Source organism: Vanessa tameamea, chromosome 25 (assembly GCF_037043105.1).
Source record: "Vanessa tameamea isolate UH-Manoa-2023 chromosome 25, ilVanTame1 primary haplotype, whole genome shotgun sequence".
In the NCBI taxonomy this organism is placed as follows: domain Eukaryota; kingdom Metazoa; phylum Arthropoda; class Insecta; order Lepidoptera; family Nymphalidae; genus Vanessa; species Vanessa tameamea.
In genome coordinates this window covers 8,238,643-8,260,269 of record NC_087333.1, presented here as the reverse complement: position 1 = coordinate 8,260,269, position 21,627 = coordinate 8,238,643, and the positions used below count along the sequence as shown (strand labels likewise).

General features: G+C 33.3%; 3 protein-coding genes across 3 annotated transcripts in view; all 3 read left to right on the top strand.

The window, feature by feature from the left end:
• Window positions 1-21,627, top strand: part of LOC113396223 (mitochondrial S-adenosylmethionine carrier protein-like) — a 260,338-nt gene that overhangs the window by 124,632 nt on the left and 114,079 nt on the right. The gene's annotated exons all lie outside the window — the stretch shown is intronic.
• Window positions 1-21,627, top strand: part of LOC113392855 (trafficking protein particle complex subunit 2-like protein) — a 177,136-nt gene that overhangs the window by 42,898 nt on the left and 112,611 nt on the right. The window lies entirely within an intron of this gene.
• Window positions 8,297-18,420, top strand: LOC113401246 (tubulin beta-1 chain). Its single transcript, XM_064219043.1, has 2 exons — window positions 8,297-8,460; window positions 16,748-18,420. The coding sequence occupies exons 1-2, from the start codon at window positions 8,404-8,406 to the stop codon at window positions 18,032-18,034; spliced, it is 1,344 nt and encodes a 447-aa protein (XP_064075113.1). The 5' UTR covers window positions 8,297-8,403; the 3' UTR covers window positions 18,035-18,420.

Below are 21,627 nucleotides of genomic sequence, written 5' to 3'. Positions count from 1 at the left end.
AACACATATTACATTTTGCTCCGTATCGGAAATAAATAATTATACTAGTTGGCGCCCGAAGTCGTCTAATTTTATGCATGAAAAAGTAGGAAATACCTATCCTTTCTTAGAGTTCGAGCTTGATTCATGTCAAATTTCATGAAATTCGGTTAAGTGGTTTGTCCGTAAAAGAGTAACGGACAGGCAGACAGACAAGCAGATCTTTACTTTCAACTGACTAATGTCTAATAGGGATGAAGTATACCTAAAGAGGATAAAGATTCGCCATACTACGTATTTTCAAATAACTTTGACAAGTTAATCGCAGGCAATGCTGTTGATTAAACATCTTAAGGACTCAAATCAAAGGGAGAGAAGCTCTATCCAGCTTTTGTGGCACATTTACAGACGGTTACTTACCATTATATTAGTGTTGGGAATAGTGTCTATGTGTGCGGCTTCCGCAAACAATTGTAAATATTATAATATTACTTGTAGATTGCTAGTGATAAGTCTGGCCACCTTAATTAAATTAAATCAAACGAACACTATCTGTACTATAGAGTAAGCTGGGGCAAAATCCGCACTAGGGTGACGTCGTATCAATCGATTTTCAGACTGTTTATTTTTTTGGCGGACAGGTACGGGTAGGTAGGAAATGGGGTACTTGATGGTAAGTGGTCGCCACTGCCTTTAGACATTAGCGCTGTAAGAAATATAAACCATTCCTAGCATCGCCAATGCGCCACCAACCTCGGGAGCTAAGATGTTTTACACTCACTCACTCTAAGTATTGCTGCTTGGCGGTAGAATATACGATGAATGGGCGGTACCTACCCAGATAGGCACAAAATCCTACCATCCTGTATATAAGATTCGAGCACCTTTTTATTGATTTTGCTCTCCAGGCAATATAATATAAGCTAATAAACCTGTTTTTATTGACTGGAAACAAACAATCGGTACGATCTTATCCCATTGAGAATCTTACTCACCCCCCCCCCCCCTTTATAAAAAATTATATAGTTTTGTAATTTGTACTTTTTAATAAACAATATACACAACAATATTTTGTGCCTTGCAATTTTAGTTAAACTTGGTTGCAGTGACATCATACTCAGCTCGCAGAGGTCAGACCGCAATCAACTATATGCGTTAAAAAAAAAACTTGAAAACATTGCGAATACAAGTTGATGTTATTGAAATCCATTTACGGCGAGTTTGAGCAAGTCTCACGTTATATGTTATTCATTCATAATAAGATTATATTGTTATGAATTGGAACTTTACAAATGGTTGTAAAAAAAATAAAACCTTTCGGATTGCACATACTACATTTATGATTAAGTAACCACACACAATCAAAACTGTAAGCAAATTTTAATAATTTGTAATATTGTAAGATAAAATACTACTAAGATAAAATATAAATCATAAATTAATGAAATGTAGGTTACGCGTAATTTTTTAATAAAAAATTAAAATAATTTAAACGACAGAAAAGAGTTTCTTATAATACTAATATTATTAACGCGAAAGAAACTCTATCTGTCTGTCTGGTCGTCTGTTGCTCCTTCAGGGCCAACCACTGAACCGAATTTGATAAAATTTGAAGCGAATCAAGCTTAAACCCTAAGGCATAGGCTACCTATTTCTTTTTATGTCTTAAAACCTGATCACCGACTCCAAAACGAGAACAAAGACCAGTTTATATTATATATAGTATACAAAATCAACACATAATTTGATGTCCTCCAGATCGATTTAGGCCACGGTTGCTAATCTTAATGAAGATTGAAGATTAGCCAAATACCCAGGAAATATTATAGCACAAGTGCGTACGCAAACACAGGTACCCTCTCTATTCTACAGTATCATAATCAGTCCCGACTGAACATCTAAAACGACCGAAAATTGTTCTGGCCCGAACCATCTTTACGTAAATTCCGAGACGCGAGATGTACACACTTCTTGAAAATCTAGAACGATCGGAAATCGTCTAGGCGCGAATCAACAGCTTTAGGTGCTTTCCGAGACACGGGACTGAACATACTACTTCAGGCTGGCATACTGTTAGGCAAATGCCGCCACATATTTGGGTTCCGGTTTGAAGGGTGAGTGAGCCAGTGTAACTACATGAACAAGGCAAAAAATACTTAACATCTTACTTCCCAAGTTTGCCAACGTATTCTTGATATAAGAAATAATCAATGTTTCTTAGAGTACTATCTACGGACCACTTAGTATCAGGTGGCCCAGTTACCAGCCCGCCTACGTATTTCCCAAGAAAGCAATCAATTACCTCACGATATTCCTTTACCACGGAACACAAAATACTTGTTGACTTCCAGGCAGGATATATTATATATTCATAATTGAATATAACTAACATAACTTAGTATGTCAGATGGAAAAGAGTTACTACTGAGTTTCCTTCTAGTTCTACTCGGTAGAATCTACATTACACTTAGCTTTAGTTTTAATACAGTTCTGTGAAATGATGTTATCAAAATGAATAAGTATATTTTGACAGCAAATAAGCGAGAAAAGGGGACACGAATATTAAGTCTCATAATAGTCCAGTCAAATTATGGCTAAAAATGGGTTAAAAAAACATGAACGAACACAGTTTAGGGATTTTAAGGGTCGATAACGACAATGGCGCGGATTTCGCTCGGTAAAGTAATGTATAACTCCGAAGTTATTGGCTTTACAGAAAAAAGTTTCAGACAAAAATTGTACACAATTAAAAGATCTACACTTTGAGGATCGGTAAAATTTAATAAAATTGAATGGTCGGGGAGAAAACGATGAAAAATAGAGAAAAAAGTAAAATTTTTGCCTTGCGGGAGTAATAACTTGAAAAATATTTATGTTATAAAAAAAAGTTTCAAATAAAAAAGTTAATAAATTTTATTTAAAAGAGAAAAGGTTTCTACAATTTTTTGCCTAACACTGATATTTCTCGAGATATCGAATTAAACGCGTTTCCATCGAAATTACCTTGAGCTAACCTCAGTACAACCCCTCAAATTGGAATTTATGCTCAGAATACACCCCCCTATCGACATTTAAAATCCCCAAATTGTGTTCATTCATGTTTTTTTATTTCATAATTTGACTGGACTATAACAACAGAAGCAATAAATTCATATCCGCAAACGACTTTTTTCTTGAAGATACAATACAATTATTTGACCTGAATTATATCAGCACTTATTAAATATTCTCGGAATTGAAGTCACATGCTTACAACTTCATTTTTAATTATAACACAACGTCCTTGACACACACTTGTTTTCCTTAAACATATAATATTTAAATAGAATTAAATTGAATACGTTAAGTGAACGCCTTAATCATAATGTATTCTTAAAACTTGGTTATAACATTTTTCCTTAAATAATTATTCTTAAAGTTATTTATTTAATTTAAAAATTTATATAGACAACCTCCGTGGTCGAGTAGTGTGTACACCGGTTTTCATGGGTACGCCACTCCGAGGTCCCGGGTCGATTCCCGGCCGAGTCGATGTTGAAAAAGTTCATTAGTTTTCTATGTTGTCTTGGGTCTGGGTGTTTGTGGTACCGTCATTACTTCTGATTTTCCGTAACACAATTGCTTTAGCTACTTACATTGTGATCAGAGTAATGTATGTAATATTTATTTATTTATTTATTATGTATAATATATTGTTTAGTTTATCTTATAACCTAATTACACATATGTTTACATTACATTACATTAACAGCCTGTAAATTTCCCACCGCTGGGCTAAGGCCTCCTCTCCTCCTGGGCTAAGGCTGGTAGAATAAACATGTGGTAGAATTTCGTTGAAATTAGTCACATGCTGGTTTCCTCACGATGTTTTCCTTCACCGCCGAGCACGAGTTGAATTAAAAACACAAATTAAGCACATGAAAATTCAGTGGTGCTTGCCTGGGTTTGAACCCGAAATTTAAATGTTAGCTGGTAGGCGGCGGAGTGCGGTAATTAAGGCACAGTTATCGAGTATTTTTTTCTTTATAAAATAAGTTTAGTCCCCCATCAATCAATTGAATAAGATAATGGGGAAATTAAACTTAAGGCTAGACCAGAAGATTTCTATTTTTCTATCCTGTCCATATATTCCATATACCGAGAATGCATTGATTTTTACCGGCAATCAAAGTAACTATTTAGTATAATAAATATAATTACATAATATATATAATATGTGTAATCACAGGCACAAGGGACATAACATCTTAGTTCCCGAGGTTGGTGGCGCATAGGTGATGTAAGGAATGCTTAATATTTCTTACAGCGCTTTTGTCTATGGGCGGTGGTGACCACTTACCATCAGGTGGCCCATATGCTCGTCCGCCAACCAATGTCATAAAAAAAAAATATATATTTAAGAAAAAACTGTCGTTATTTTATATTAAATGAATAAATAATAGTTGTAATCTTTACATTTATTGAATAAAAAAATGTGAATGTCTGTCTGAGTGTTATTTTTTTTTTTTTTTAATTTACGTATCCCAGAACCTATGATACTATATTACGTCTCATGACGTACATACCGACGCACAGTAAACACCTTAACATAATTACCTCGTACATTGTAAGAAGATTTACATATGTAAGCTCTTTACTTATATAGAATTGTTAAATGAACCGATGCTGATTGTAATATAATAATGTTGAATTTGTATGGACGACTGACTCGACTTGAGACTAATCGTCACCGGAGAAACAAACGCCTTGTGAATAGTTTTTAAACGTGTATTTAGTTCTTATTACGTATCAATAGATGTCGTTGTTTATTTTTTTCGTTTTTCTGAATCACGCTATCCTTTGTAAATATAACAAGTCAATAAAATCATTACATAGTATAAAACAAAGAAAACATCGTGAGGAAACCTGCATGTGTCTAATTTCAACGAAATTCTGCCACATGTGTATTCCACCAATCCGCATTGGAGCAGCGTGGTGGAATATGCTCCATACCTTCTCCTCAAAGGGAGAGGAGGCCTTAGCCCAGCAGTGGGAAATTTACAGGCTGTTTATGTTATGTTTATGTATAAAACAAAGTAGCTTACCGCTGTCTGTCCTTACGTATGCTTAGATCTTTAAAATTACTAAACGGATTTTGATGCGGTATTTTTAAAAGATAGATTGATTCAAGAGGAAGGTCTATATGTATAACGCATGCACAATATAGTAGAGAAACACGGATAATTTTAGAGGTTTCTAAAGTGATGTAATTAAACACATTTTTTGCGCTTACTATGCAAACACTGGCTGAACCCTACGAGATAGATCAAAATAATGTACTATAGTACAGTATTGTACATCTTAAAAAAGTCTTCAAAAAAATCCGCGATGGTATATATCTATCTCTCAGGGATAACCTTTTTTATATCCTTTACTTTTTTACTAGAAAAAATGGCTTATTTTCGAAGCGATTTTAAGTAATATACCATTAATCCTTATCCAATAAAGTACCTTAAATATATTGTGCATATAGATCAATATGACCCTTACAGCATGTAATTTAATTGAATATTTTCGAAGACATTACAGATTTAAAATGCAGGGACATGGCGGTTTGTATTGTCTAATTCTGTAGTATATTAAGTATGAGCATTATATCCGTGCGAAGCCGGAGCGTGTTGCTAGTATATAATAAAATAAAATATAATAACTCAAAAGTGTCTTTATCTTGGGAACGAGTGGTATTTTATTCACCTTGTTTGAAATCTGATTCTGTATTCATTCTTTTCTGAACCGGTGGTAATGTTAAATTTGTCAATCAATAAGTATGATGCTTATATATTTTATAAAGGATATGAGTTAGTATATAATACCCAAAGAAAGTTGCGACGGAATGTTTTTTACTGTTCGTTTTAAACAAAAGAATCTCTCGGTGGATACTAAACATGTACCATATAATAAATCTTCTCTGAAAGCGTGAAGCTAATACTTGTCGACTTTCAGTCAAGATATATTATATATTAATGTATTTAACTAACATAATGTATTTTAAATGTTGGAAAAGAGCAACTATTGAGTTTCTTGCTAGTTCTTCTTGATATAATGTACATTCGGAACCGGTGGTAACTTTACTTTTAATATAGTTCTGTAAAATGACGATTCAAAAGTGCTTCTAAAAGCCTACTTGAATAAAGTACTTATGTTCGCACCTGCGATATCGATTTTAATTTACATGTATATATAATACAGATAATTAATTTAATTTTAAAGAACATTATTTGCTGTATAATTAAACCTTTTTTACAACATTTATAAAAAAGAATGTGTCAAAACGAGTGTGCTGTTTTTTTTTTCCAATTACTTATGCCAACGAGACAAGATGTAACTAGATTGCAAGAACATCAAAATTATACTAGTTTTTGAAGTAAATTTTTGTTTTTATTGAGTTTGGTATCGGACTCCAGTGTCTAAGTAATAGACAACTTATATTTTGATTTTGGTTGTATCCTCTGGTATAGGTTTGAGTATATTGGTTTAGTATATTTTTTAAATTAAGTTATATAAAAAAGGCACCTCTATTACTGATACAGATGAGAACGATATATATCCTCAAACATAAGAATATAACAAATATATATAATATAACTAATATATTTGATCCGCCCACGTTTTACGGTTTGCTCTTCAGGCGTTAGGTATAAAAAAATTAGCCAAAATGTCCTTCCTAGGAGTTGAAGCTGGCTTCCTACCGAACATTTCGATTAAGTGGTTAGCCGTGAAAAACAGACAATGACTTTCGAATTTATAATATTAGTATAGTTTACTAAATAGAAATATGCTTGCTCGTATGAATTATTAAAACAATTGTCAATAAATGTCGATACAATCCACGGCTATGGGTTTGTAGGTCGGCCTGTATGACCTATACGAGTATAAAAACATATATTACATTACGAGATGATATTTACTTTACATTTTTTATCAAAGTTATAATGACTGTAAATGATTAGGACATAAACTAATTGTGTTGCCTTAACCTTAAAATATCTTGTTTATTATTTAAAAAATAAAAAAATAATAAATAATAAAATATATATCTTATTTAATATTCGTATTTTGTAACTTTGACAATTCTTTTTTTAAATGATAACTCAAACAATGGCTGTTTTTAAATAATTACTAATTTTAATTTTTAACAAGTTTAGCGTTTTTTTTCAGTTTTCAGTTTGTGTTAGAGATCTGACGTAAACAGCCAATTAATAACGTAATTCACCACTGAATCGAATTTGATGAAATTCTGTATGAATCAAGCTGTAACCCCAAGAAAGGATATATTGCTATGCTATTTACCAAAGTCGACTCATTACTTTTATTTCTGTCTGTTTGTTATTCTAAGGTAATCTTAAAAATTAAGTACCTACAAAACTTGGAATAAATCGCGAGTCACAGCTGGTCTATCGATAAATATTCTAAGTGGTTTCCTAAAGTGTTTAATTTCCTGCATAAAATTACCATTTTTTGCAAATCTGCTATCCTTTTTGGGAACTTATTTAACATATCGCTTATAAAAAAGGTTTTTGTTGCTACGCGGCTTGAGTAAATTAATACAACAACACAACATATATAAACAATAAAAATTAATTATACAACAGTCTATATAAATGTCCACGACGCCGGCTTTACAGCGGTTGGTGATTACACGTGTAAATATACATGTAATTTCATTCGGCACTGACAGATTTCTTCAATCCTCACGATGAATTATAAAAAATATGACTATATTCAGTGCCTGGATATCAACCCGCTATCATCAGTTAAAAAACTCATCTTGCATCCATTGAGCCATATCTTATATTAATTATAATATGTAATTACATTAATAGAACAATGAGTTTTCAGTGAATTTGAATTACACGTACAAAGGCGTGACCCACGTTAATAACAAACAATTCTCTAACATTATGTAGTCTAAAAATAATCGGTGAACTCACAATGAACGATAAATGTGAAACATAACCAAAAAGAAATTAATAAACGCAGCTACAACCGACCCTTCAAAATAAAAGGATCCCTCACGACAAAAATAATTATGCAGTAAGACCGACCCATATAAAGCGAAGTTCTATCTTGCCATATCGAGTACAATGCACCGCGTACCGCAAAAACAGCTGTAGTGCTTAACTCCATACGAATAAAGACCAAAATTGAATAAACAGACATGTCTGTCGTGGTGCAGCACCGTACGGTCAAGTCTTACGGCGGTGCGAAGTTAGCTGCTAGACAAAATGGCGGACCAATAGGAATGCGCGATTCATTCACTGCGCGGAGGCGACATCTCCTTCAAAATACCCCACCGAGCCGCCATCTGATCAAATCACTGAGTGGTGCTGTGCGAGAGTCACGTATAGTGTTTAAGTAATTTATAGCAAATTTTATATAAACAAAATGAGGGAAATCGTACACATCCAGGTCGGCCAGTGCGGTAACCAGATCGGAGCTAAAGTAAGTGTTTTCTCAGCATACAGACGTAACCGCTGCATACGCTGCCGGCGCGGCGTGACGGTTCCAAGTCACGCAGATATGCTAATGTTTCAAAATAATTCTAACCATAGCAATATCGACACACTCAGCTTTAGAGAACGACGATATATGTATTCAAAGAAAATATTTTGTAAATAGAAAGTAGGTTAAAAATGCTCCATCCTGCATACTGCAGTCAATTCGTTAGAAAATGGGCTAGCCGGTGAATTTGAATACCCACGCGAAGCTTTGTAAAGGCAGGGCTGTCAACCCTCCTGAGCCCGTGAGAACTAGGGGTGTGTAGTGCACACTACACGCGATTGTAAATGATATAACATAACGAAACGAAACTGTCCAGTGGTTAAATGATGATAACGGGTTCAAATCCAGACGTCACAACATTTTCCTATGATTATGTATTTGTAATTCATGAACTCCTCGTTAAAGGAAAACATCGTTTGGTTATGAATCAGATTAAAATCAGTCACGTGGGTATCCACCAATCAGTATTGGATCGTGGAATAAGCTCAAACCTTCTCAGTGGGAGAAGATTAAGCCCAGCTGTGGGAAATTTACAATCTCAGTTTTTACTTTAACATAACAATACTATTCTTCTCTAAGTTGCTATTTCAATGATATTATTACGAATCCAAGTTCATAACACAAGTATAAATTAGTATTATATATATTTTTTCATTTTCAAAATCAAAGATGTTTTATATCAATATAATCTTAGTTAAATTATGATGAATATTTATATTAAAAAAAAATCTGTACTTCGAACAGTTTAGAAATATTATAAACTTTTAATAATAATCAAATTGCATTAATACTTCGATCAATTAATCTAGATACTCATATAAACGCTCTAGAATCGTCATTAATATAAAATTAACAATAAAATAATCAAAAAAATATCTATGTCTATTGTTCTCAATAGACACAAACTACTGTGTAGGTATATCTTAGATTAATTATAATACGTCTAAACTGTCAAAGCTGAGAATGCGTCGAAAAAAATAGTATCCAATAGTTTCCCAATAAATAAACGCACACTAAAATAACAGAATGAAATTTCGCGAGTCAAGCGTAGCTTAACGCACACTTAAATACTAAAGTTGTACCCTTTGTATTGCGTCATTATCTAGACATAAATATTGTAAGAATTTATACATTACACGGAATGGGAATCAACAGTCATCAATATGAACTGCTATTAAATAATATGCTTCATTTATTAATGTTTTTACCCTTAAAATTAAATGTATTAGTTGATATTATTAAAATAGGACGACCTCCGTGGTCGAGTAGTGTGCACACCGGTTTTCATGGGTACGCCACTCCGAAGTCCCGGGTTCGATTCCCGACCGAGTCGATGTAGAAAAAGTTCATTAGTTTTCAATGTTGTCTTGGGTCTGGGTGTATGTGGTACCGTCGTTACTTCTGGTTTTCCATAACACAAGTGCTTTAGCTGCTTACATTGGGATCAGAGTAATGTATGTGATGTTGTCCAATATTTATTCATTTTATATGCGATGGCTTTATCCAGTCCAATCGTTCCAACAAGATTGTGTTACAAACAGCCGCACAAACTTCTGTTATAAAATTAGTAAGATACGCATATTATATCCGTAATAATAAGACAGATCCATTCTATCTCGACGTTTCATTGACTTATTGATAAAAAAAATACGATGTTTATACCGAATAATATGGTTATCTCTTTCTCACGTGAGGGGTTAAAAAGGATAGCGAATCATTTTCGAACTGTCAACGTTTATGTCAGTGAATTATTAATTGAAATTATAACATTGATCAATTAAAAAGCCAAGTTTATAATGAAAAATGTAAAAAAAACTTCACTAACTACGTTTATTTGTAGGTTTATTTAAAAAGCTGTTATCATCGGTTCGGAATTTATATACTACTGAGAATAATTGATAAAAAAATGCATAATAGTAAAATACTAGAAATCAATCTTTTAATATTTATATAAACTATATATGAATCATGTATTTATAATGAACCATGCATAAATATATTCATATACCCATATTATGTCGTTTCTGAAATTCTTTGTATATTTGTGTGTTCACACACACAAATATACAAAGAATAAAGAAACAATTCCCTTTTCAAAGTCAATTTATAACACAAAAACCGCCTTCAATAAACGTATCATTCTTAAAAATATTTCATTTTTAAATCATTCCAACTGAAAGAGAAATTAGACTCCATTTTTATTAAAATATTTTTAGCTACGTGCCTAATTACGAGTTGTACAGTATACAGTTATGTAACGATAAATTTCCTATCTCTTAAAACACAGTAAAACGATCGTTTAGGCAAAGTATTCCGTAATAGCCTTAAAATACTTATAATACTAACCGCGGCTGCTGTCAATTTATATCCACAGACCTAATATATCGTTAAAAAGTACAAAGCCTAAAAATATTTTAAAAAAAAATTTGATTCTAAATTTTGCGTTAAATTAAAAACGAATTGAATATAGATAGTATATATTAATGATAAGATTTTAAAGTTATTTAACTAACATTATTACGTATTTGAATGTTCTACTCGGTCTTCGTTCGGTTACCATTGACTCCAGATACAAAAAGATCGTCGCCTTACTTTCGCGTAATTTTAAAAAACATAAAACCTTTTTACGTTGATACTTTTAGAGCGATATTATGTACTTTAAATACATAGTCTTTTTCTCTATTTTTATGTACTGTATGAAAATCAACTAATATAAGCCCCATTTTACCATCTATATATTCCTATAACTAAAGTTAATTTTTTTTTTATAAATGTAGACAAAGATTTAAAAAAAACACCGACGTATAGTCCGTGGGTTTTTAATAATAATGTTGTACATTCAAAAATACAAGATCTGTTCAATGTTATATTATTATTTAATAAGCTTTCCATACTAATTATTAGTTTTCCTTCAAACATGTTGATTGTAATTTGCATGTTCAGCATCCGCTATCGCAAATACGAATCTAGCACGATTCTCGTACACTTTCTATCTATTATCTTGTCAGATGTGGCGTTAACTCTGTAGGCAAAAAGATAGATAATTGAGCATAGACGTATAGTCAATATAGGACAGTAGAAACAGATTTTAGGAAAAAAAATGCAAATTAAAATCAAATCAAATCAATTTTATTCAAGTAAACTTCACAATGAAGCGTATTTGAATATAAAGCGTTTATATACAAAATAGAAATAATCAAATTAATATTTTCTGAATGAAATGTGAGACTATAAGCTTAATATTTCTTACAGCACCAATGTCTATGGGACGTAGTTACTTAACATTAGGAATCCATACGCCCAGAAAGAAAAAAAAATCTTGAATGGAAATCAACGAATCAGCAACTAAATCAGCTGTTCCAAATGAACTTGTTGCGTACAAAACAATATACTTTTCCTAAAATAAGTAGTCGCCATATTTCTTATCATGAATTTATGTGCTAACAGTAAATTAATGTTCAATTTTCAAGCTCCGTGTAACTAGGTTAGTTTTTTTTTAATTTTGAATTTGGACCAAGTGATAGTTTGTTATCAATATGGAAAATACGTCACGATTACGTACTACCAACTGAAATGCATTACGGAATTCATTAGATAAGACATGCAGAAGATTAGAATAAATCCCGTGATAAGATATACAGTATATTTATATTATACAAAATGTTTTTCAGAAAGTCACGTTTGTCACATCGATATTCTAAATTTAAAGCGGGTGGACTGCGAAGCGTTGCTACTGACATAATAATATTATATACCAAACTTTCCTCTGAAACGCGATGCATGGTATCAGTTATTCATACTAATATTATAAATGTGAAAGTAGCTCTGTCTGTTTGTCTGTTGCTCTTTCACTGGAAAATCGGTGAACCGAGTTTCATGAAATTTGGTATTATAGGTCAATTTTTTATACCTATAACCGTCAGGTTACTAAAATGCGAGCGAAGCCGCTTACTACTTTATTCAGTTGTTTCAATTTGACATTACAAAAAAGATTCTTATTTATTACTACAGATTAAATAAAACTTAAATACATATACATTATTATTAAAATAAAAATTAATTGCTTCTTACTGACATGTTAGTTAGTTGGTCGAAAAGAGTTACTCCATCTTTTGTTTACTTTTCGAAACAGCTTAAATTTTAATTTAATTCTGTAAAATGAAGATTTAAAAGTATTTATATAAGAGTCTACTTGAATATTGAATATTTTTAATTAGCTTGTTACATAAAAGCGTGAAATATATCGTAATTGTTATAATATATAACCTTTTCAAATCGATTGAAAAATTCAAGCGTGTCTAAAATTCAAGATACACATTTTTGACTCAAAACGTGAGTCAGAATTTATTGCTGGAATTTCAATGACAGAGCAAGATGGATTGCTTTGGAACGTTAACATTAGAAAGAGATGACACAAACAGCTGAGTCAACACTGAGTTTTCTAAAAAAAACATCATAATATGTACAAACTTGTTTTTTTCACACTTTTAATTCAAAAACAAACAAAGCATTTTTTCTACGGCTATTATTAATTGTTTGCTTTATTATTAGGGATTGTTTTCAAATAAGCCTTAACTAATATTATTAATGTATAAGTATGTATGTTACACTATTACGCCTTAACCACTCAACCGATTATCATGGAATTTTGTACACAACGGCAAGGGTATATAAATAGCTACCAAGACTAGCCTAGACTAGCCTAGTTTAGTTGTACGTACGTACATTATTTATATTAGTATAATACAATGAAAATGAAATGAACTGTCTCATTTTCAAGACTAAATTGCTCAACCAATACCGATGATATTTTAACTAGATCTCTAGACCGCGTTAATATTATATAGACTACTATTTTACTGCTTTGCCTGATGATCGAGATTTGGATAGCTGTTAGGTAGTCTAGGCTAGTCTAGGCTAGTCTTGGTAGCTATTTATATACCCTTGCCGTTGTGTACAAAATTCCATGATAATCGGTTGAGTAGTTAAGGCGTAATAGTGTAACATACATACTTATACATTAATAATATTAGTTAAGAGTTATTTGAAAACAATCCCTTATAATAAAGCAAACAATTAATATTATCCTACCTTAAACACTAGTCAGTTATATAGGCTGTACAGGTAACAAAAACAAAGTTTGTTACTTAAATTATTTTAAGTATATACTTAAACAAATCGCTCAAATCGCTGACATAGTTTTGCTGTCCACGGTTAGTAAATTGTTGTTTTACAAATCACGTGGTTGAATAATGATTTCTGGTGCATCAGCATTTACGTATGTATGTACGTGACTGTCATTGACGGAAGGAATGTAAACATCAAACTCAGTTTGACTGTTAGTTCCCGATTTGTCCGCTTGGAGCGCTACTGTATTAGCGTGATACATTTCCATGGTTACTATCAGTTTTATAATTAGTTATATAAAAAAAGAAAAATAATTTAAATTGGTTCTGATCATTTAATTAAACAGGTTATGGATTGCATATACTATATCATAGTTTTTACACGTAGTTGTTTCGTCCGCGAAAATTAGCCCGTTTCCATTAAAATATAGTTAGGCCATTTCCAGCGACAAACGTTTGTCTAATCCTAAAAACGTGTATCACAATATTTATTTGTCGAAGTGAGGTAAAAAAAAAAAAAGTAACAGACCCATTAGAACTGCCCTCAAAATCAAAATTACTTCCGTAGTGAGCTTCCTTACAAAACGTAGCTGTTGACCTATTTCAAGTATTTTTGTCTGTGCGTGTTTTAAAAATAATAATAGAACTGTTTATGTAGAAGTTTAATTTTAAGTAATGCCGCCATTAATAACTGTCAATAGAATCCACAAGACATAAAAAATACATTGCTATTTTATCTGTAATTTTCGTTTATATTTCTTAAGCTACAACTTAATAAATTTAAGCTAAATTTTACGCGTTTATTTGCATCCGTTCTATTGAAATAGACTGTAGACATTTATTTAACAAAATACTCAGCGTCACACTCAATTTAAGGTCATAATAGACCAAAACAATGAGCAAAATATAGAACGAAGTTTTATACTCCGATGACTGCGAATTATTTCTAAACAATCATTTTTTTTTTTGTCTTTTGCTTTACTATTAGAATAAAAAAGTTTAAAGCTTAAACGAAGATAACAAATGCAATTATTCGTAAAAAAAAAAGCAACTGTCAATTACTTAATAATATTGACATTTGTTTTTGTTACTTTTTATCTGTATTTTTTTTTGTTCTAAAACGTAATAAATCTTATCACCCATATCAGCCAGTTGCGCTAGGCAATGGGTTCAACGACCGGTCGTTGGCGCTGGTTAAAATAGCCATAGCGCACTGCACTTAACCGCTTCTCCATATCCAGAACAGTTAAATGAAATAACCAAGAAATATTTAGTAGAACTCGTATTTTAGCGGTGATAGTGATATTTATTGCGATAAAACCCTTTTGATGTTTTTTTTAACAGAATATTTTATGACAATTTAATCTCATTTTCATTTTTAATAAATTGTTTATTCCAACAGATAAAAAATTGCCATACTTGAAATTTATAAAATAATAAATGAAGTACTTATTCAATTATGAACACATCGCAATTTATTTAAATGGCATATCATATAAATTTCATTGAGTTTGTTTAACGGATTAAAAAATTGAGGACAGTTACACAGATTAATTTTAATATATGTAATCATACTTCAATTAATAAGACTTTATTTTTATACAATATGCTTTATTTATATAGTTTTCCTTAGTAATGCTTTATATAATATTAAATATCGATACAGATAAAAAAATAACATTTTTTTTTTTTTTTAATATAATTAAGATTTCAAATATAAGTCTTAGAATTCAATGACACAAAAACAATATGGCTGCCGCTTTTAACATCTCAACGCATAAATTTGAAACGATTGTTCTCATACGTAGTTTCCCTCGCACATTGAACATTGATCGTACCATTCACACACTTTCATCTCGTCTTATCTAGTTACAAAAAAAGCAACCTTTGAAAGTATTGATCTCCTTTCACTTTTTGTTGTTAATAAACACGATTACTGTCAATTTTGAAAGTATAATCTCGATGTTCCGTTGTTTTATGTAATTAATTCTTGAAATAATATAATAATAACAGTATCTTCTGTAACGGTAAAAATGATTCCGAATGACTTTAGTTATATGCAAATGTTTTTATTTATCACAATTACTATTATACAAACACGTCTCGTGTATAGCAACCATAACTTCTATAGAGCCGTCTCTACTTGTTTTTTTTTCAAAGTATCGTCATTTTAATATAGAAAAGGAAAAATCGTATTGGCAAATAAGTAAAATTGAAAAGCAAGTTTTCCTTACAAGTCGAATGAACTCATTGAAGTCTATTTATAAACGCGGAGTAACTCAAGGCACAAGTTGATTAGCAATACTCGCTGATTCTTTGAATCTCGTATCCCTGAGCCAAAACATACATCCATATTAGTCATTTAGTCGTATATGGCGTTGTTAGGCGCTTACCCACACAAGTGCACCTACACACAGCCTACAAACATGACATCATATTTATCGTCACGCTAACAATACTGAATTTTAATGTTTCGATCACTGGCGGCCTCTCTACAATGTTGACAAGGATACGGTTTCATACTAACATAAATTGTAACTAAATATTTTTTTGACCTGGTACATGTAGGATATATATTCAAATATTAGCTAATCATAGGCAAATTACTGACCATATGGTGTTCAATCGGCCTAGGGTTCAAAGGAGTTTCGAAAAGACATTCGAATGCATGACATGGTTTAAAGACTGGTACAATGCGTTCACTACTTATAAGGAGAGATCAGCCGATTACGGAGGAGACGTGGGCGTCGCCCGTCGCCAAGGCAACATTATTGTACACCACTATAACTCATGCAAACTGCTTACGTCATTCGATGTACTCTCGAACTGTAAAAGTCATTTATGCATTATGCATCCTGTCGACAATTTACGCGACGGTTCATTGAGCTTTATTGCCGACGAGCCCTGCCATTTGAAATAATGATACCAAATCTTCTCGTCTACAATGTCCGGCTTGCTCCCAAATGCCTTTGTTTTTGTTTTTTGGCCTTCAAACTCTGAGATGTCATTTCCAATGTAACTTAGAACTTGTATTCGTTCTTAATTAATTATATGATTTTTTTAAAATATAAGTTTATTAATGGATTGCTTTCTTTTCACAGTTCTGGGAGATCATTTCTGATGAGCACGGCATCGACCCCACTGGCGCGTACCATGGCGACTCGGACCTGCAGCTGGAGCGCATCAACGTTTACTACAATGAGGCATCCGGTGGCAAGTATGTGCCCCGCGCCATCCTTGTCGACTTGGAACCCGGCACCATGGACTCTGTCCGCTCAGGACCTTTTGGACAGATCTTCCGCCCGGACAACTTCGTGTTCGGTCAATCCGGTGCTGGTAACAACTGGGCTAAGGGACATTACACCGAGGGTGCTGAACTCGTTGACTCAGTCTTAGACGTCGTACGTAAGGAAGCAGAATCTTGTGATTGTCTCCAAGGTTTCCAACTCACACACTCACTCGGCGGCGGTACTGGATCCGGTATGGGCACACTCCTTATCTCCAAAATCAGAGAAGAATATCCCGACAGAATCATGAACACATACTCCGTCGTCCCCTCGCCCAAAGTATCAGACACCGTAGTAGAACCTTATAACGCGACTCTCTCAGTGCACCAACTCGTAGAAAACACAGACGAAACCTACTGTATCGACAATGAGGCTCTATATGACATCTGTTTCCGCACACTCAAACTGTCCACTCCCACCTACGGAGATCTCAACCACTTAGTTTCCCTCACAATGTCTGGTGTTACGACCTGCCTCAGGTTCCCTGGTCAACTTAACGCAGATCTTCGTAAACTGGCTGTCAACATGGTTCCTTTCCCACGTCTCCACTTCTTCATGCCCGGATTCGCTCCTCTTACATCCCGTGGAAGCAGACAGTACCGCGCCCTCACTGTCCCCGAACTCACGCAACAGATGTTCGACGCCAAGAACATGATGGCGGCTTGCGACCCACGTCACGGCCGTTACCTCACCGTCGCCGCCATCTTCCGTGGTCGCATGTCCATGAAGGAAGTCGACGAGCAGATGCTCAACATCCAAAACAAGAACTCGTCATACTTCGTCGAATGGATCCCCAACAACGTCAAGACCGCGGTGTGCGATATCCCGCCCCGTGGTCTCAAGATGTCCGCCACCTTCATCGGCAACTCCACCGCCATCCAAGAGCTGTTCAAGCGCATCTCCGAGCAGTTCACCGCTATGTTCAGGCGCAAGGCTTTCTTGCATTGGTACACCGGCGAGGGCATGGACGAGATGGAGTTCACCGAGGCCGAGAGCAACATGAACGATCTGGTCTCGGAATACCAGCAGTACCAGGAGGCGACCGCCGACGAGGACGCGGAATTCGACGAGGAGCAGGAGCAAGAGGTAGAGGATCACTAGACGTCGTTGTGTCGTGACGTTATATGCCATTATCGTCTCGCGTTACTTTAAGTAACATTAATGAATCTTATATTGTGTATTGAAGACATGCTTGCTAACTTTTAACAGAATGCACGACTTAACAAATCACGGTTTTGACTAGATAATGTGAAAGCATTTAAAATAATACATTCCGCGTGATCCGAGCGAGCCTCGTCGACGGTAAGACCTGATATTTCTCAAAGGCTGATGATATAAAATACGTATGAACTATATATTGAAGTATTTTGACCTCGCCATACAAAAATTGATTATGTCGGCTTCAATAACAGAAGTTTTATTACGTTTACGATTAAAATTGTTTTAAACGATAATTTAATGTATATAATAAAGATTTTTATTTATTACCTTTGCTTATTTATTATCAACCCTTAAAAGAAAATATTATGACATTTAAATACAAGCTGTTTACACGAAGTAGAAAATCAAATTAAATATACGTATTTTCCTTTATTATAAGAATACAAGCACATAATAATATATATTACGTAATACGTTACTGTACCTAACTCTGTTAAAATTGTTTAATTGTATTCCTTTTTTTACCTTATAAATTTATTAATATTCTTTAATATATAAAAATGTATTATTATAAAATTAAATTCGCATACCCCGAATACAATATAAATATGACAAAAAATTACAAAGTTCATTTACAAACTATCCATGTATAAATACGTGAAGATATGTAACCTATTTAAGCATATTACGCAGATGGAGCAGTGTGAGAAACCATAGTCAAAGTTTATCGAGAGAAGGAGAGCAGAAAGCTAAATTTCTTACATAAAAAGTGCTAAAAATACTTTATATTAAATTAAATAAAACATTCATTGTTTACGTTCATGCTGTCAATGTCAAATGTCAATAGGTTTTGGACAGTTCTTTGTTTTTTTTTTATCGTTATAAAGGCAAAGTGTAGTCCAATTGAGTTTTACTTGTCGTATCTTTCGAATCAATCTATCTTATATTTATAATGGCAATTAAGTGCAATTGCATTTCGACCAATAGGCGACCACTAATAGTAATTATTATTTAATTATTGTTATTAAAAGTAAAATATTTTAATATATTACAGGTATATTAAATAGGTATGCCGAATATGTTATAAAACACACATAATATTATATTTGTTACGTAATTACAAGAACCAAAGGCTAAATGATGAATCATACAACAAAATAGATCGGTACAAGGTGACCTGGTCGTTGTAATATAACAAGTAATATATCGCTTGAACAAGATCGGGGGCAAATTCTACAAATAAATTGACACTTTATCGGAATCGAATCGACACAATCGTTGCCCTTCAGCAGTTTTCCTATTCTATTAACACAACCCAGTAGCAGTTCGGTCGAAGTTGGACCGAAATATACTCGGGATCGTATCGTATCGTATATTTCAATAACTAAAGTTAGCCCTTAGTTACGATTAAGCTGAGGTTTCTTCCTTCCGTTCTATATCGTATCATAACCGTTAAAGTTTAGTAGAATTAATCCGTCGAAGTTATCAATGTAATTAACGATATTTAACATAAAGGTGTGTTTTGTAAACATTTATTCGTAATTCGTAATAAGATAAAAGGCTGAGTGATAGCCTAATTAAGTTTCGTACTAATATAAATGCGAAAGTAACTCTGTCTGTCTGTTTATTTCTTGGCCTAGCCATTGAATTTAATAAAATTTAGTGCGAACCAAACTTGAATTCCAAGGACGGCCGCCTTGTTAGGCATACACCTGATGACTAAGCCCTAAAAGGCAAGCGAAGATGCGGACAGCAACTAATTACACGTTGTGAGTTAGTGGACCCTGTATTGGAACAGCGTTAACAGTTGGAAGAGCTGTGTGCAAGCCTGTCTGAATGGGTACGACCCGCAAAACAGCAATACTTATTTTTGTGTTCCGGTTTAAAGAGTAAGTTAGACAGTGTAACTACAAGTACAAATGACATAACAACTTAGTTGCCAGGTTGGTGGGGCATCGATGATGTAGGGAATATTTCTAGCAGCGCCACTGTCTATGGCTTGACGACCTCCGTGGTGGAGTAGTGTGTACACCGGTTTTCATGGGTACGCCACTCCGAGGTCCCGGGTTCGATTCCTGGCCGAGTCGATGTAGAAAAAGTTCTTTAGTATTCTATGTTGTCTTGGGTCTGGGTGTTTGTGGTACCGTCGTTAATTCTGATTTTCCATAACACAAGTGCTTTAGCTACTTACATTAGGATCAGAGTAATGTATGTGATGTTGTCCAATATTTATTTATTATTTATTTATTATGGCTGTTCACATAACATCAGGTGGCAAATTTTCTCTTACTTATTGGAAAAAGAACAAAGAAAGAAGAGAAAAGACGGAATCACAGTTTCGATCCTAACATTGTCAACTTCTCTTTACGCGCAATTCGTAAAGAGTATTTTTATTTATGTATTATTAATTGAAAACAGGCAATAAAATAACTAGGCTTCAGTCGTACGTTATACTGCCACTTCAAAATTATAAACCCGGTATGCGTTTATGGTTGTTTTAATTTCAAGCCTTAAGCAATCTCTGGTTTCATGACAGACAAACTTAACTCAAATTACTTATATATCAAATGCTGTAACGAATATTATGTGTGTAATAAAAGCGATGGACACCAACGGCGCTCGTTCTAAATCACAAATAATATTTATTTCAAAGTTATGACAATTAACCATGAAGATATGTAATTCATATTATATTGGATATTATTTTGTTAGGTATAACAAATGCCCGCAATGCAATGCCTATACGACTAGCGCGCACTTAGTTTTAAGATAGTTTTTATTATAAAGTTTTATTTTAGATTTCCGTATTGGATTAAATTTATTATATTTTTGATATTTGTTTTAAACTAATTTCAGGGTGAATACGCATAGGAAAATTCTAAAGACAGAATTAAGTGGAAGTCTTTAGAGGCCTTTGTCGAAAGACAAGCTGTTGCGAAGGAAGTATACCCAAAGGCCGAAAAAAAAAAAAATTTTTTTAATTTTCTTGCCTCCATTTTGAACTTTAAATGTTTTGTTATATAGGTAATGTTAAACAGCAATAAAGGATTATTTTATTATTATTATTTTTAAGAATTAATAATTAAAAAATGTAGTATCATATAATATTAATTAGTTATGATGGCAACATTCAATCATTATAATTAATATTTTTAACAAGATGTTGTCTAAACCTTCCACCAGCTCGCATTGGAGCAGCGTGGTGGAATATGCTCCAAACCTTCTCCCAAAAGGGAGAGGAGGCTGCTATTGTTAAAATGTTATGTTGTCTAAAAGCCTATATATGTCATATTCATTCGAGGAGAATATTTGTAATTTATTCCGTCACGCTACTGCATGCAGGTTGGCATAATAAAAATAATAAAGCAAAATGTCATCTGACATGCAGGTTCCCTCACGATATTTTCGTAACAGCAGAGTACAAGTGGAATTAGCAATTTAATCCGCAATCTTTGTATAAAATTTACGTGCTACTGTATATAAAATTATAATAACACAAATACATCCACTAACTCAACTTTAATGAAGACATT